The following is an 18,318-nucleotide window of genomic DNA, read 5'->3' as shown; positions in this document are numbered from 1 at the left end:
CTGAGTGCAGAGCGTCTCCACGTTGGTAAAACCCCTGAGTGCAGAGCGTCTCCACGTTGGTAAAACCCCTGAGTGCAGAGCGTCTCCACGTTGGTAAAACCCCTGAGTGCAGAGCGTCTCCACGTTGGTAAAACCCCTGAGTGCAGAGCGTCTCCACGTTGGTAAAACCCCTGAGTGCAGAGCGTCTCCACGTTGGTAAAACCCCCTGAGTGCAGAGCGTCTCCACGTTGGTAAAACCCCTGAGTGCAGAGCGTCTCCACGTTGGTAAAACCCCTGAGTGCAGAGCGTCTCCACGTTGGTAAAACCCCTGAGTGCAGAGCGTCTCCACGTTGGTAAAACCCCTGAGTGCAGAGCGTCGTCACGTTGGTAAAACCCCTGAGTGCAGAGCGTCTCCACGTTGGTAAAACCCCTGAGTGCAGAGCGTCTTCACGTTGGTAAAACCCCTGAGTGCAGAGCGTCTTCACGTTGGTAAAACCCCTGAGTGCAGAGCGTCGTCACGTTGGTAAAACCCCTGAGTGCAGAGCGTCTCCACGTTGGTAAAACCCCTGAGTGCAGAGCGTCGTCACGTTGGTAAAACCCCTGAGTGCAGAGCGTCTCCACGTTGGTAAAACCCCTGAGTGCAGAGCGTCTCCACGTTGGTAAAACCCCTGAGTGCAGAGCGTCTCCACGTTGGTAAAACCCCTGAGTGCAGAGCGTCTCCACGTTGGTAAAACCCCTGAGTGCAGAGCGTCGTCACGTTGGTAAAACCCCTGAGTGCAGAGCGTCGTCACGTTGGTAAAACCCCTGAGTGCAGAGCGTCTCCACGTTGGTAAAACCCCTGAGTGCAGAGCGTCGTCACGTTGGTAAAACCCCTGAGTGCAGAGCGTCTCCACGTTGGTAAAACCCCTGAGTGCAGAGCGTCTCCACGTTGGTAAAACCCCTGAGTGCAGAGCGTCTCCACGTTGGTAAAACCCCTGAGTGCAGAGCGTCTCCACGTTGGTAAAACCCCTGAGTGCAGAGCGTCTCCACGTTGGTAAAACCCCTGAGTGCAGAGCGTCTTCACGTTGGTAAAACCCCTGAGTGCAGAGCGTCTCCACGTTGGTAAAACCCCTGAGTGCAGAGCGTCTCCACGTTGGTAAAACCCCCTGAGTGCAGAGCGTCTCCACGTTGGTAAAACCCCTGAGTGCAGAGCGTCTCCACGTTGGTAAAACCCCTGAGTGCAGAGCGTCTCCACGTTGGTAAAACCCCTGAGTGCAGAGCGTCTCCACGTTGGTAAAACCCCTGAGTGCAGAGCGTCTCCACGTTGGTAAAACCCCTGAGTGCAGAGCGTCTCCACGTTGGTAAAACCCCTGAGTGCAGAGCGTCTCCACGTTGGTAAAACCCCTGAGTGCAGAGCGTCGTCACGTTGGTAAAACCCCTGAGTGCAGAGCGTCTCCACGTTGGTAAAACCCCTGAGTGCAGAGCGTCTTCACGTTGGTAAATTGCTATCTGAAAATAAGCCGTCACTCCACCTGGGTAAAAACTGAATCAACCCTGTTTGGATCCAATATTAAACCGGGAGGATCCCCTGGCTTTAATGCCATAGTGCAATAGTATATGTCACAACTCTCCTTCCCTGGCAACAGAGAACAGTAAAACTCCGGCCAAGCCAGTAGCTACCGCCAGGATACTGTGAGCTACCTTGGATGTCAGTTAGGTGACCAACTATCAGGTGAGAGTACAACATTAAAAGACGCACTTCAGCTATTTTGAACTTGTCCTGTTGGAAAAACAATATCCCAGTAGAAATACAGTAACGTACACACACTTAAGGGGTAAAAACATACGTTTTTAAAAAAAATTTTAAAGCGCAAACTTCACGGAGTGGGCCATTCAAAGAGTTGGTCTGAAGGTGCCCTCTGATGTCATCAGCCTCCCCCCCAATAGAGGAGCGATAGAGAACACTTGTTGCATGTCAGGCAGGTGGCTTAGTGGTTAAGAGCGTTGTGCCCAGTAACCGAAAGGTCGCTGGTTCTAATCCCCCGAGCCGACCTAGGTGAAAAATCTGTTCGATGTGCCCTTGAGCAAGGCACTTAACCCTAATTGCTCCTGTAAGTCGCTCTGGATAAGAGCGTCTGCTAAAATGACTAAAAAATGTAAAATATGTAAATGTTATACCAGGATCTCCTATTGAGATGTGCCTTTTGTTCAGTAAATCAGGTGATAAAGGAGACTGGGGTGTGTCTCAAGGTTAACCAAAAGGTCAAAGTTTCTGGTCTAGGAAACACTACAGCCACCGGCAGGCAGGTGATTACCACTATACCTTATGGTGTAGCGGTTCACACCAGGTCGTGAAGAATAAGCTTCAGAAGTTCTCAGAAAAAGAAAGTCTGGATTATTCTCGAGCTCACGTACAGTTAATCCTGATTACTTCAGCCCCTCTCATTTTGATGAACTAACAAGGTTTAAGATGGAACCACCTAACACGTCCTAGATCAAGTCGGGGCTTATCCACAATGTGCTCTACAGCTCTGTCCCCGAAAAACCCTTCTAATTATTTCAGACACATTAGTGACAACTCTAGTGACTTTACTCTCTGTAATATTCAACAGCTCCACAGTTTAAACCCATTCCTCTACTCTGTAGCTGAACTATAAAACAGCTCCACAGTTTAAACCCATTCCTCTGCTCTGTAGCTGAACTATAAAACAGCTCCACAGTTTAAACCCATTCCTCTACTCTGTAGCTGAACTATAAAACAGCTCCACAGTTTAAACCCATTCCTCTACTCTGTAGCTGAAATACAAAACAGCTCCACAGTTTAAACCCATTCCTCTACTCTGTAGCTGAACTATAAAACAGCTCCACAGTTTAAACCCGTTCCTCTACTCTGTAGCTGAACTATAAAACAGCTCCACAGTTTAAACCCATTCCTCTACACTGTAGCTGAACTATAAAACAGCTCCACAGTTTAAACCCATTCCTCTACTCTGTAGCTGAACTATAAAACAGCTCCACAGTTTAAACCCATTCCTCTACTCTGTAGCTGAACTATAAAACAGCTCCACAGTTTAAACCCATTCCTCTACTTTGTAGCTGAACTATAAAAACAGCTCCACAGTTTAAACCCATTCCTCTACTCTGTAGCTGAACTATAAAACAGCTCCACAGTTTAAACCCATTCCTCTACTCTGTAGCTGAACTATAAAACAGCTCCACAGTTTAAACCCATTCCTCTACTCTGTAGCTGAACTATAAAACAGCTCCACAGTTTAAACCCATTCCTCTACTCTGTAGCTGAACTATAAAACAGCTCCACAGTTTAAACCCGTTCCTCTACTCTGTAGCTGAACTATAAAACAGCTCCACAGTTTAAACCCATTCCTCTGCTCTGTAGCTGAACTATAAAACAGCTCCACAGTTTAAACCCATTCCTCTACTCTGTAGCTGAACTATAAAACAGCTCCACAGTTTAAACCCATTCCTCTGCTCTGTAGCTGAACTATAAAACAGCTCCACAGTTTAAACCCATTCCTCTACTCTGTAGCTGAACTATAAAACAGCTCCACAGTTTAAACCCTTTCCTCTACTCTGTAGCTGAACTATAAAACAGCTCCACAGTTTAAACCCGTTCCTCTACTCTGTAGCTGAACTATAAAAGAGCTCCACAGTTTAAACCCGTTCCTCTACTCTGTAGCTGAACTATAAACAGCTCCACAGTTTAAACCCATTCCTCTACTCTGTAGCTGAACTATAAAACAGCTCCACAGTTTAAACCCGTTCCTCTACTCTGTAGCTGAACTATAAAACAGCTCCACAGTTTAAACCCATTCCTCTACTCTGTAGCTGAACTATAAAACAGCTCCACAGTTTAAACCCGTTCCTCTACTCTGTAGCTGAACTATAAAACAGCTCCACAGTTTAAACCCATTCCTCTACTCTGTAGCTGAACTATAAAACAGCTCCACAGTTTAAACCCGTTCCTCTACTCTGTAGCTGAACTATAAAACAGCTCCACAGTTTAAACCCATTCCTCTACTCTGTAGCTGAACTATAAAACAGCTCCACAGTTTAAACCCGTTCCTCTACTCTGTAGCTGAACTATAAAACAGCTCCACAGTTTAAACCCATTCCTCTACTCTGTAGCTGAACTATAAAACAGCTCCACAGTTTAAACCCATTCCTCTACTCTGTAGCTGAACTATAAAACAGCTCCACAGTTTAAACCCATTCCTCTACTCTGTAGCTGAACTATAAAACAGCTCCACAGTTTAAAACCCATTCCTCTACTCTGTAGCTGAACTATAAAACAGCTCCACAGTTTAAACCCATTCCTCTACTCTGTAGCTGAACTATAAAACAGCTCCACAGTTTAAACCCGTTCCTCTACTCTGTAGCTGAACTATAAAACAGCTCCACAGTTTAAACCCATTCCTCTACTTTGTAGCTGAACTATAAAAACAGCTCCACAGTTTAAACCCATTCCTCTACTCTGTAGCTGAACTATAAAACAGCTCCACAGTTTAAACCCATTCCTCTACTCTGTAGCTGAACTATAAAACAGCTCCACAGTTTAAACCCATTCCTCTACTCTGTAGCTGAACTATAAAACAGCTCCACAGTTTAAACCCATTCCTCTACTCTGTAGCTGAACTATAAAACAGCTCCACAGTTTAAACCCGTTCCTCTACTCTGTAGCTGAACTATAAAACAGCTCCACAGTTTAAACCCATTCCTCTGCTCTGTAGCTGAACTATAAAACAGCTCCACAGTTTAAACCCATTCCTCTACTCTGTAGCTGAACTATAAAACAGCTCCACAGTTTAAACCCATTCCTCTGCTCTGTAGCTGAACTATAAAACAGCTCCACAGTTTAAACCCATTCCTCTACTCTGTAGCTGAACTATAAAACAGCTCCACAGTTTAAACCCTTTCCTCTACTCTGTAGCTGAACTATAAAACAGCTCCACAGTTTAAACCCGTTCCTCTACTCTGTAGCTGAACTATAAAAGAGCTCCACAGTTTAAACCCGTTCCTCTACTCTGTAGCTGAACTATAAACAGCTCCACAGTTTAAACCCATTCCTCTACTCTGTAGCTGAACTATAAAACAGCTCCACAGTTTAAACCCGTTCCTCTACTCTGTAGCTGAACTATAAAACAGCTCCACAGTTTAAACCCATTCCTCTACTCTGTAGCTGAACTATAAAACAGCTCCACAGTTTAAACCCGTTCCTCTACTCTGTAGCTGAACTATAAAACAGCTCCACAGTTTAAACCCATTCCTCTACTCTGTAGCTGAACTATAAAACAGCTCCACAGTTTAAACCCGTTCCTCTACTCTGTAGCTGAACTATAAAACAGCTCCACAGTTTAAACCCATTCCTCTACTCTGTAGCTGAACTATAAAACAGCTCCACAGTTTAAACCCGTTCCTCTACTCTGTAGCTGAACTATAAAACAGCTCCACAGTTTAAACCCATTCCTCTACTCTGTAGCTGAACTATAAAACAGCTCCACAGTTTAAACCCATTCCTCTACTCTGTAGCTGAACTATAAAACAGCTCCACAGTTTAAACCCATTCCTCTACTCTGTAGCTGAACTATAAAACAGCTCCACAGTTTAAAACCCCATTCCTCTACTCTGTAGCTGAACTATAAAACAGCTCCACAGTTTAAACCCATTCCTCTACTCTGTAGCTGAACTATAAAACAGCTCCACAGTTTAAACCCATTCCTCTACTCTGTAGCTGAACTATAAAACAGCTCCACAGTTTAAACCCATTCCTCTGCTCTGTAGCTGAACTATAAAACAGCTCCACAGTTTAAACCCGTTCCTCTACTCTGTAGCTGAACTATAAAACAGCTCCACAGTTTAAACCCGTTCCTCTGCTCTGTAGCTGAACTATAAAACAGCTCCACAGTTTAAACCCGTTCCTCTACTCTGTAGCTGAACTATAAAACAGCTCCACAGTTTAAACCCGTTCTTCTACTCTGTAGCTGAACTATAAAACAGCTCCACAGTTAAAACACATTCCTCTACTCTGTAGCTGAACTATAAAACAGCTCCACAGTTTAAACCCATTCCTCTACTCTGTAGCTGAACTATAAAACAGCTCCACAGTTTAAACCCATTCCTCTACTCTGTAGGTGAACTATAAAACAGCTCCACAGTTTAAACCCATTCCTCTACTCTGTAGCTGAACTATAAAACAGCTCCACAGTTTAAAACCCATTCCTCTACTCTGTAGCTGAACTATAAAACAGCTCCACAGTTTAAACCCATTCCTCTACTCTGTAGCTGAACTATAAAACAGCTCCACAGTTTAAACCCATTCCTCTACTCTGTAGCTGAACTATAAAACAGCTCCACAGTTAAAACCCATTCCTCTACTCTGTAGCTGAACTATAAAACAGCTCCACAGTTTAAACCCATTCCTCTACTCTGTAGCTGAACTATAAACAGCTCCACAGTTTAAACCCATTCCTCTACTCTGTAGCTGAACTATAAAACAGCTCCACAGTTTAAACCCATTCCTCTACTCTGTAGCTGAACTATAAAACAGCTCCACAGTTTAAACCCGTTCCTCTACTCTGTAGCTGAACTATAAAACAGCTCCACAGTTTAAACCCATTCCTCTACTCTGTAGCTGAACTATAAAACAGCTCCACAGTTTAAACCCATTCCTCTACTCTGTAGCTGAACTATAAAACAGCGTCATCAGAGAACAAAGACTGTGAAAATGGGACCAAGTGCGTCTCTGCTCGACACTCAGCATTAATTAAATAGATTGGGGGTAAGGCCCTGCGATAGACTAGTGTCCTGTCCAGGGGGTGTACTGGTACATCAAGCTGTCTCACTACAGAAACAGGAGATAGACTAGTGTCCTGTCCAGGGGCTGTACTGGTACATCAAGCTGTCTCACTACAGAAACAGGAGATAGACTAGTGTCCTGTCCAGGGGGTGTACTGGTACATCAAGCTGTCTCACTACAGAAACAGGAGATAGACTAGTGTCCTGTCCAGGGGGTGTACTGTACATCAAGCTGTCTCACTACAGAAACAGGAGATAGACTAGTGTCCTGTCCAGGGGGTGTACTGGTACATCAAGCTGTCTCACTACAGAAACAGGAGATAGACTAGTGTCCTGTCCAGGGGGTGTCCTGGTACATCAAGCTGTCTCACTATAGAAACAGGAGATAGACTAGTGTCCTGTCCAGGGGGTGTACTGGTACATCAAGCTGTCTCACTACAGAAACAGGAGATAGACTAGTGTCCTGTCCAGGGGGTGTACTGGTACATCAAGCTGTCTCACTACAGAAACAGGAGATATACTAGTGTCCTGTCCAGGGGGTGTACTGTACATCAAGCTGTCTCACTACAGAAACAGGAGATAGACTAGTGTCCTGTCTAGGGGGTGTACTGGTACATCAAGCTGTCTCACTACAGAAACAGGAGATAGACTAGTGTCCTGTCCAGGGGGTGTACTGTACATCAAGCTGTCTCACTATAGAAACAGGAGATCGACTAGTGTCCTGTCCAGGGGGTGTACTGTACATCAAGCTGTCTCACTATAGAAACAGGAGATAGACTAGTGTCCTGTCCAGGGGGTGTACTGTACATCAAGCTGTCTCACTACAGAAACAGGAGATAGACTAGTGTCCTGTCCAGGTGGTGTACTGTACATCAAGCTGTCTCACTACAGAAACAGGAGATAGACTAGTGTCCTGTCCAGGGGGTGTACTGTACATCAAGCTGTCTCACTACAGAAACAGGATAGACTAGTGTCCTGTCCAGGGGGTGTCCTGTACATCAAGCTGTCTCACTACAGAAACAGGAGATAGACTAGTGTCCTGTCCAGGGGGTGTACTGGTACATCAAGCTGTCTCACTACAGAAACAGGAGATAGACTAGTGTCCTGTCCAGGGGGTGTACTGGTACATCAAGCTGTCTCACTACAGAAACAGGAGATAGACTAGTGTCCTGTCCAGGGGGTGTACTGGTACATCAAGCTGTCTCACTACAGAAACAGGAGATAGACTAGTGTCCTGTCCAGGGGGTGTACTGGTACATCAAGCTGTCTCACTACAGAAACAGGAGATAGACTAGTGTCCTGTCCAGGGGGTGTACTGTACATCAAGCTGTCTCACTATAGAAACAGGAGATAGACTAGTGTCCTGTCCAGGGGGTGTACTGTACATCAAGCTGTCTCACTACAGAACCAGGAGATAGACTAGTGTCCTGTCCAGGGGGTGTCCTGTACATCAAGCTGTCTCACTACAGAAACAGGAGATAGACTAGTGTCCTGTCCAGGGGGTGTCCTGTACATCAAGCTGTCTCACTACAGAAACAGGAGATAGACTAGTGTCCTGTCCAGGGGGTGTACTGTACATCAAGCTGTCTCACTACAGAACCAGGAGATAGACTAGTGTCCTGTCCAGGGGGTGTCCTGTACATCAAGCTGTCTCACTACAGAAACAGGAGATAGACTAGTGTCCTGTCCAGGGGGTGTCCTGTACATTAAGTGGTCTCACTACAGAAACAGGAGATAGACTAGTGTCCTGTCCAGGGGGTGTCCTGTACATCAAGTGGTCTCACTACAGAAACAGGAGATAGACTAGTGTCCTGTCCAGGGGGTGTCCTGTACATCAAGCTGTCTCACTACAGAAACAGGAGATCCTATGAGCCGTTCACAAGCCAAAGATCATGCAAGGCTACTTATTTTAAGCGTGCATTTTGCAAGTGGCTAGTTTGCATCAACTAACTTCACCAAAAACCAAAAACGGGAAGGTTTAGCGTGCGAACTTTGGGTTTTGAATCGCGACGTCCTCGCACGTCTGCCTGGTGTCCCCTGTTCGAAGTTACCAAGAGAGTCAGAAATCATTCGCAGACCCTGGTCGCTACTGCTGCCTAGGGTCTGGGCTTCTGAGACTAGACCTTGAGGTGTCCTATTCCATGAGCCAGGTATATTCTGTCCCGCCCATCACCAGGTTAAGCCCCACACAGACCGGTACAGGTATGGATGACAGACTAACCTCGGCACACTGGACCTTAGCTATTCTGTCCCGCCCATCACCAGGTTAAGCCCCACACAGACCGGTACAGGTATGGATGACAGACTAACCTCGGCACACTGGACCTTAGCTATTCTGTCCCGCCCATCACCAGGTTAAGCCCCACACAGACCGGTACAGGTATGGATGACAGACTAACCTCGGCACACTGGACCTTAGCTATTCTGTCCCGCCCATCACCAGGTTAAGCCCCACACAGACCGGTACAGGTATGGATGACAGACTAACCTCGGCACACTGGACCTTAGCTATTCTGTCCCGCCCATCACCAGGTTAAGCCCCACACAGACCGGTACAGGTATGGATGACAGACTAACCTCGGCACACTGGACCTTAGCTATTCTGTCCCGCCCATCACCAGGTTAAGCCCCACACAGACCGGTACAGGTATGGATGACAGACTAACCTCGGCACACTGGACCTTAGCTATTCTGTCCTGCCCATCACCAGGTTAAGCCCCACACAGACCGGTACAGGTATGGATGACAGACTAACCTCGGCACACTGGACCTTAGCTATTCTGTCCCGCCCATCACCAGGTTAAGCCCCACACAGACCGGTACAGGTATGGATGACAGACTAACCTCGGCACACTGGACCTTAGCTATTCTGTCCCGCCCATCACCAGGTTAAGCCCCACACAGACCGGTACAGGTATGGATGACAGACTAACCTCGGCACACTGGACCTTAGCTATTCTGTCCCGCCCATCACCAGGTTAAGCCCCACACAGACCGGTACAGGTATGGATGACAGACTAACCTCGGCACACTGGACCTTAGCGATGTATCCGTTGTTCTGTAGCTCCATCCAGTTAGCCTCGAACAGCTTGGGCCCGATCAGGAAGTTGAGATCAACGATCTTGTCGTCCTCTCGGACCAGTGTGGCGGTCAGACCCAGCTTACAGTGGGCCTGGACAATGGTCAGAACACGCCGGAACATCTTGGCTACAGAGATGGGGGCGAGACAATGCACACGTTATTAGACAAATGTTTTGGAAACATCACAGAAGAGAGAAAATACTTTCTGGTCCTCCGGCAGTTAACCCCCTAAAGCTGATGCCCGCACGGAAATCGAATTAGCATAACCCTCCTAACCCTAACTCCTCCTATCCCTAAACCTAACCCCTCCTAACCCCTCCTATCCCTAACCCCTCCTATCCCTAACCCTAACCCCTCCTATCCCTAACCCTAACCCCTCCTAACCCTAACCCCTCCTATCCCTAACCCTAACCCCTCCTATCCCTAAACCTAACCCCTCCTAACCCTAAACCTAACCCCTCCTAACCCCTCCTAACCCCTCCTATCCCTAAACCTAACCCCTCCTAACCCCTAACCCCTCCTAACCCTAACCCCTCCTAACCCTAACCCCTGACAGACTCACCAGGGATGGTGTGGACTAACCCTAACCTCTCATAACTTAACCAAAACCCCTAACCCCTGACAGACTCACCAGGGATGGTGTGGACTAACCATCACCTCTCATAACTTAACCAAAACCCCTAACCCCTGACAGACTCACCAGGGATGGTGTGGACTAACCATCACCTCTCATAACTTAACCAAAACCCCTAACCCCTGACAGACTCACCAGGGATGGTGTGGACTAACCATCACCTCTCATAACTTAACCAAAACCCCTAACCCCTGACAGACTCACCAGGGATGGTGTGGACTAACCATCACCTCTCATAACTTAACCAAAACCCCTAACCCCTGACAGACTCACCAGGGATGGTGTAGACTAACCATCACCTCTCATAACTTAACCAAAACCCCTAACCCCTGACAGACTCACCAGGGATGGTGTGGACTAACCATCACCTCTCATAACTTAACCAAAACCCCTAACCCCTGACAGACTCACCAGGGATGGTGTGGACTAACCCTAACCTCTCATAACTTAACCAAAACCCCTAACCCCTGACAGACTCACCAGGGATGGTGTGGACTAACCATCACCTCTCATAACTTAACCAAAACCCCTAACCCCTGACAGACTCACCAGGGATGGTGTGGACTAACCATCACCTCTCATAACTTAACCAAAACCCCTAACCCCTGACAGACTCACCAGGGATGGTGTGCACCTCGTCCAGGATGATGAGTCCCCACTCCTGGGACCTCATCCACTCCATGACCCTCTCTGCCTCCCAAGACCTCTTGGTGGTGTGTCCCAACATGCTGTAAGTGCTGATGGCCACCGAGCAGCCGATCGGCTTCAAGACAAAAACAAACTTCATTTGAAGAGCATTTAAAAATCGCAACACACTTTAAACTAAAACAATAACTTGAAATAAATCAATCAAAGCTAAAAAAAGAAGCAGTAAAAGAGATAATTATACGAAAACACAGAACCGAGTTGAAAAGGGGATTTTAAAACCTTAATGGTGTTTGCTGTGTCTCTTACCTTGTCTTTGGCGTCTGAGGTGAAGCGGCAGATCTGAGAGTCATCGATGGTGGACCACATCTTAAACTGAGCCTTCCACTGTTCTACTGACACAGAGCTGTTCCCCAGGACCAGGCAGCGCTTACGGACTGTACAGGCTGCGGTTACCCCTACTAGAGACTTCCCCGCACCTGGGGAGAGGAGGAGAGATGGGGGTGGGGGAGAGGAGGAGAGATGTGGGGTGGGGGGAGAGGAGGAGAGATGTGGGGTGGGGGAGAGGAGAGGAGGAGAGATGTGGGGTGGGGGAGAGGAGGAGAGATGTGGGGTGGGGGGAGAGGAGGAGAGATGTGGGGTGGGGGGAGAGGAGGAGAGATGTGGGGTGGGGGAGAGGAGAGGAGGAGAGATGTGGGGTGGGGGGAGAGGAGGAGAGATGTGGGGTGGGGGAGAGGAGGAGAGATGTGGGGTGGGGGAGAGGAGGAGAGATGTGGGGTGGGGGGAGAGGAGGAGAGATGTGGGGGTGGGGGAGAGGAGGAGAGATGTGGGGGTGGGGGAGAGGAGGAGAGATGTGGGGTGGGGGAGAGGAGAGGAGGAGAGATGTGGGGTGGGGGGAGAGGAGGAGAGATGTGGGGTGGGGGGAGAGGAGGAGAGATGTGGGGTGGGGGGAGAGGAGGAGAGATGTGGGGTGGGGGGAGAGGAGGAGAGATGGGGGGGGGGGGGAGAGGAGGAGAGATGTGGGGTGGAGGGAGAGGAGGAGAGATGTGGGGGTGGGGGAGAGGAGGAGAGATGTGGGGTGGGGGGAGAGGAGAGGAGGAGAGATGTGGGGTGGGGGAGAGGAGAGGAGGAGAGATGTGGGGTGGGGGGAGAGGAGGAGAGATGTGGGGTGGGGGAGAGGAGGAGAGATGTGGGGTGGGGGGAGAGGAGAGGAGGAGAGATGTGGGGTGGGGGGAGAGGAGGAGAGATGTGGGGTGGGGGGAGAGGAGAGGAGGAGAGATGTGGGGTGGGGGGAGAGGAGAGGAGGAGAGATGTGGGGTGGGGGGAGAGGAGAGGAGGAGAGATGTGGGGTGGGGGGAGAGGAGAGGAGGAGAGATGTGGGGGGAGAGAGGAGAGGAGGAGAGATGTGGGGTGGGGGAGAGAGGAGGAGAGATGTGGGGTGGGGGGAGAGGAGAGGAGGAGAGATGTGGGGTGGGGGAGAGGAGAGGAGAGGAGGAGAGATGTGGGGTGGGGGAGAGGAGAGGAGAGGAGATGTGGGTTGGGGGAGAGGAGAGGAGGAGAGATGTGGGGTGGGGGAGAGGAGGAGAGATGTGGGGTGGAGGGAGAGGAGAGGAGATGTGAGTGGGGGGAGAGGAGAGGAGGAGAGATGTGGGGTGGGGGAGAGGAGAGGAGGAGAGATGTGGGGGGGGAGAGGAGAGGAGGAGAGATGTGGGGGGGAGGGAGAGGAGGAGAGATGTGGGGTGGGGGGAGAGGAGGAGAGATGTGGGGGAGAGAGGAGGAGAGATGTGGGGTGGGGGAGAGGAGGAGAGATGTGGGGTGGGGGGAGAGGAGGAGGAGAGATGTGGGGTGGGGGGAGAGAGGAGAGATGTGGGGTGGGGGAGAGGAGAGGAGGAGAGATGTGGGGGTGGGGGAGAGAGAGGAGGAGAGATGTGGGGTGGGGGAGAGGAGAGGAGGAGAGATGTGGGGTGGGGGAGAGGAGAGGAGGAGAGATGTGGGGGTGGGGGAGAGGAGAGGAGGAGAGATGTGGGGTGGGGGGAGAGGAGAGGAGGAGAGATGTGGGGTGGGGGGAGAGAGGAGAGAGATGTGGGGTGGGGGGAGAGGAGGAGGAGAGATGTGGGGTGGGGGGAGAGGAGGAGGAGAGATGTGGGGTGGGGGAGAGGAGAGGAGGAGAGATGTGGGGTGGGGGGAGAGGAGGAGGAGAGATGTGGGGTGGGGGGAGAGGAGGAGGAGAGATGTGGGGTGGGGGGAGAGGAGAGGAGGAGAGATGTGGGGTGGGGGAGAGGAGAGGAGGAGAGATGTGGGGTGGGGGGAGAGGAGAGGAGGAGAGATGTGGGGTGGGGGGAGAGGAGGAGAGATGTGGGGTGGGGGGGGGGAGAGGAGGAGAGATGTGGGGTGGGGGAGAGGAGGAGGAGAGATGTGGGGTGGGGGGAGAGGAGAGGAGGAGAGATGTGGGGTGGGGGAGAGGAGAGGAGGAGAGATGTGGGGTGGGGGGAGAGGAGAGGAGGAGAGATGTGGGGTGGGGGAGAGGAGAGGAGGAGAGATGTGGGGTGGGGGGAGAGAGGAGAGGAGGAGAGATGTGGGGTGGGGGGAGAGGAGAGGAGGAGAGATGTGGGGTGGGGGGAGAGGAGAGGAGAGGAGGAGAGATGTGGGGTGGGGGGAGAGGAGAGGAGGAGAGATGTGGGGTGGGGGGGAGAGGAGAGAGAGGAGGAGAGATGTGGGGTGGGGGGAGAGGAGAGGAGGAGAGATGTGGGGTGGGGGAGAGGAGAGGAGGAGAGATGTGGGGTGGGGGGGAGGAGGAGAGATGTGGGGTGGGGGGAGAGGAGAGGAGAGGAGGAGAGATGTGGGGTGGGGGGAGAGGAGAGGAGGAGAGTTGTGGGGTGGGGGAGAGGAGGAGAGATGTGGGGTGGGGGGAGAGGAGAGGAGGAGAGATGTGGGGTGGGGGGAGAGGAGAGGAGAGGAGGAGAGATGTGGGGTGGGGGAGAGGAGAGGAGGAGAGTTGTGGGGTGGGGGAGAGGAGGAGAGATGTGGGGTGGGGGAGAGGAGAGGAGGAGAGATGTGGGGTGGGGGGAGAGGAGAGGAGAGGAGGAGAGATGTGAGGTGGGGGGAGAGGAGAGGAGGAGAGATGTGGGGTGGGGGGAGAGGAGAGGAGAGGAGGAGAGATGTGGGGTGGGGGAGAGAGGAGAGGAGGAGAGATGTGGGGTGGGGGAGAGGAGAGGAGAGGAGGAGAGATGTGGGGTGGGGGGAGAGGAGAGGAGGAGAGTTGTGGGGTGGGGGGGAGAGGAGGAGAGATGTGGGGTGGGGGAGAGGAGAGGGAGAGATGTGGGTAGGGGGAGAGAGGAGGAGAGATGTGGGGTGGGGGAGAGGAGAGGAGAGGAGGAGAGATGTGGGGTGGGGGAGAGGAGAGGAGAGGAGGAGAGATGTGGGGTGGGGGGAGAGGAGAGGAGAGGAGGAGAGATGTGAGGTGGGGGGAGAGGAGAGGAGGAGAGTTGTGGGGTGGGGGAGAGAGAGAGGAGGAGAGATGTGGGGTGGGGGGAGAGGAGAGGAGGAGAGATGTGGGGTAGGGGGAGAGGAGGAGAGATGTGGGGTGGGGGAGAGGAGAGGAGGAGAGATGTGGGGTGGGGGGAGAGGAGAGGGAGGAGAGATGTGGGGTGGGGGAGAGGAGGAGGAGGAGAGATGTGGGGTGGGGGAGAGGAGGAGAGATGTGGGGTGGGGGGAGAGGAGAGGAGGAGAGATGTGGGGTGGGGGAGAGGAGGAGAGATGTGGGGTGGGGGGAGAGGAGGAGAGATGTGGGGTGGGGGGAGAGGAGGAGAGATGTGGGGTGGGGGGAGAGGAGGAGAGATGTGGGGTGGGGGGAGAGGAGAGGAGGAGAGATGTGGGGTGGGGGAGAGGAGAGGAGGAGAGATGTGGGGTGGGGGGAGAGGAGGAGAGATGTGGGGTGGGGGAGAGGAGAGGAGGAGAGATGTGGGGTGGGGGGAGAGGAGAGGAGGAGAGATGTGGGGTGGGGGGAGAGGAGGAGAGATGTGGGGTGGGGGAGAGGAGGAGAGATGTGGGGTGGGGGGGAGAGGAGGAGAGATGTGGGGTGGGGGAGAGGAGGAGAGATGTGGGGTGGGGGGAGAGGAGAGGAGGAGAGATGTGGGGTGGGGGAGAGGAGGAGAGATGTGGGGTGGGGGGAGAGGAGGAGGAGAGATGTGGGGTGTGGGGAGAGGAGAGGAGGAGAGATGTGGGGTGGGGGAGAGGAGAGGAGAGATGTGGGGTTGGGGGAGAGGAGAGGAGAGATGTGGGGTGGGGGGAGAGGAGAGGAGGAGAGATGTGGGGTGGGGGGAGAGGAGAGGAGGAGAGATGTGGGGTGGGGGGAGAGGAGAGGAGATACCAAACATCAGGAACACATTCCTAATATTGAGTTGCACCCCCCCATTTGCCCTCAGAACAGCCTTTAACCCCGTCTCCTCCCCTTCATCTACACTGATTGAAGTGGATTTAACAAGTGGCATCAATAAGGGATCATAGCTTTCACCTGGTCAGTCATGGAAAGACGTTTTGTCCACTCAGTGAATAAAGCTACACATCAATATTAAAACCCATCTTTCATATCTCTGTCTTGACGTATCTCTTGATCAAAAAAAGCCACCACACGATGTTCAGACGACACCTTGAGGTAACAACATATCCCCATCTGAAATTTCTCTTCCTTCAACAATACTTTTTTAAAAAGAACATATCTGGTGTTAACTGAAAATAACTGCTCATCAGAGAATAGGAGCGTAGCTAGATTAAAAACCTTCCAACGTTACGGCAAAATTTAGATTTCCGCCTAAATAGACATTACCCAATTTGGAAGTGGCTCTGGATAAGAGCGTCTGCTAAATGACTTCAATGTAAAAAACCCAAGAGTTATTTATCATGAGAGGACCAGACACAATAACTAGTAATGTTGCAATACTCCAAGAAAGGTTCAAATCTCACCTTTCTGGTAGAAATAGTTATAAATTGCTGAGGTGTGTCCCTTTAGAGGACACAAGCTCAAGCACATAGTACAAATATTATTTAAAAAAAAGAATTACTTTTTTCTATTCAACAAAAAGTGGGGCAATATGGCTTGAAATGACAAATGGTTTAAATACAGTAACAATCAAATGATAAATGACTTACTATGAGATAAATATGATCATACTTTGTGACAATACAATAAATCGGCACTATTTCATATAACTGCCGACAGACAATTTTCTCCTAAAGTCCGCTGAGCAGCGCAGAGACACCATTAAAAACGTGTGCAGACTCGTTTTCAACTTCAGCTGTAAGCACCAAGTGATTTCGTCCATCTGTGACCAATAGAAAGGAAATAAGACCACTTTCTATGAAATTATTTAGTATTTTTTTGCATGTTGAGAGCTCTAAAATCAGGCTGAGAATATCACAGTGAGATGAAACATGTATTGTTGCTCCCGCTAGATTCTCCCGGACACAGGAAATCAGACACAGGAAATGGTTCCTTTGTCCGTCACTCCCCATGTAAACGTGGGGTCTGAAACCAGACACTTCCAAGTCAGCTCTGCTGGGAGAGTTGGAGCAGAAAGCAGAGAGATGGGGCTCTCTTGCACTATAAGACACAGGACTCTGCAACGATCAGAGCGCTTTGTACACCAAAACGTCAGTCGGAACCGGTCCAGAATCCCCAAATAGGGTACTTAACATCTTATTAAAAACCTTTCCAAGGCTCTTTGGGTTTCTGAGAATTCGGAGAGGCATGTTCTGTGACTAAGAGCTTTAGAGAAAGCCACTTGATACGGATCGCCATTTAGCCTTTCTAGAAATCTGTAAGGCTGTCCAGAATAACCACAGAAGACATGTTCATCCTTGTGCAAAGCTCCACGACTCATTGGCCTTTCTCCAGGAGTCATTAGACATCCTGGTCGGACTAACACCTCCTGGTTGGACTAACGCCTCCTGGTCCTCCTGGTCGGACTAACACCTCCTGGTCGGACTAACGCCTCCTGGTCGGACTAACACCTCCTGGTCAGACTAACACCTCCTGGTCGGACTAACACCTCCTGGTCAGACTAACACCTCCTGGTCGGACTAGCACCTCCTGGTCGGACTAGCGCCTCCTGGTCGGACTAGCGCCTCCTGGTCGGACTAACACCTCCTGGTCAGACTAACACCTCCTGGTCGGACTAGCACCTCCTGGTCGGACTAACGCCTCCTGGTCCTCCTGGTCGGACTAACACCTCCTGGTCGGACTAACGCCTCCTGGTCTGACTAGCACCTCCTGGTCGGACTAGCGCCTCCTGGTCGGACTAACACCTCCTGGTCGGACTAGCACCTCCTGGTCGGACTAGCGCCTCCTGGTCGGACTAGCGCCTCCTGGTCGGACTAGCGCCTCCTGGTCGGACTAGCGCCTCCTGGTCAGACTAACACCTCCTGGTCGGACTAGCACCTCCTGGTCGGACTAACGCCTCCTGGTCCTCCTGGTCGGACTAACACCTCCTGGTCGGACTAACGCCTCCTGGTCTGACTAGCACCTCCTGGTCTGACTAGCACCTCCTGGTCTGACTAGCACCTCCTGGTCGGACTAACGCCTCCTGGTCGGACTAGCACCTCCTGGTCGGACTAGCACCTCCTGGTCGGACTAGCGCCTCCTGGTCAGACTAGCGCCTCCTGGTCAGACTAACGCCTCCTGGTCCTCCTGGTCGGACTAACGCCTCCTGGTCGGACTAGCACCTCCTGGTCAGACTAGCGCCTCCTGGTCAGACTAGCGCCTCCTGGTCAGACTAACGCCTCCTGGTCCTCCTGGTCGGACTAACACCTCCTGGTCCTCCTGGTCGGACTAACGCCTCCTGGTCAGACTAACACCTCCTGGTCAGACTAACACCTCCTGGTCCTCCTGGTCGGACTAACGCCTCCTGGTCAGACTAACACCTCCTGGTCCTCCTGGTCAGACTAACGCCTCCTGGTCAGACTAACGCCTCCTGGTCGGACTAACACCTCCTGGTCAGACTAACACCTCCTGGTCCTCCTGGTCGGACTAACGCCTCCTGGTCAGACTAACACCTCCTGGTCCTCCTGGTCAGACTAACGCCTCCTGGTCAGACTAACGCCTCCTGGTCGGACTAACGCCTCCTGGTCAGACTAACACCTCCTGGTCCTCCTGGTCAGACTAACGCCTCCTGGTCAGACTAACGCCTCCT

General features: G+C 51.2%; 1 protein-coding gene across 1 annotated transcript in view; it reads right to left on the bottom strand.

Moving 5' to 3' along the window:
* Positions 1-18,318, bottom strand: part of LOC123487043 (general transcription and DNA repair factor IIH helicase subunit XPB-like) — a 91,038-nt gene that overhangs the window by 62,685 nt on the left and 10,035 nt on the right. The window contains 3 exon segments of the mRNA XM_045218194.1: positions 9,794-9,978; positions 11,105-11,249; positions 11,441-11,610. Coding sequence (XP_045074129.1) covers positions 9,794-9,978; positions 11,105-11,249; positions 11,441-11,610 — 500 coding nt within the window.

Source organism: Coregonus clupeaformis, unplaced genomic scaffold (assembly GCF_020615455.1).
Source record: "Coregonus clupeaformis isolate EN_2021a unplaced genomic scaffold, ASM2061545v1 scaf1427, whole genome shotgun sequence".
NCBI classification, from domain to species: Eukaryota; Metazoa; Chordata; class Actinopteri; order Salmoniformes; family Salmonidae; genus Coregonus; species Coregonus clupeaformis.
This window is presented reverse-complemented; position numbering and strand designations above follow the sequence as displayed.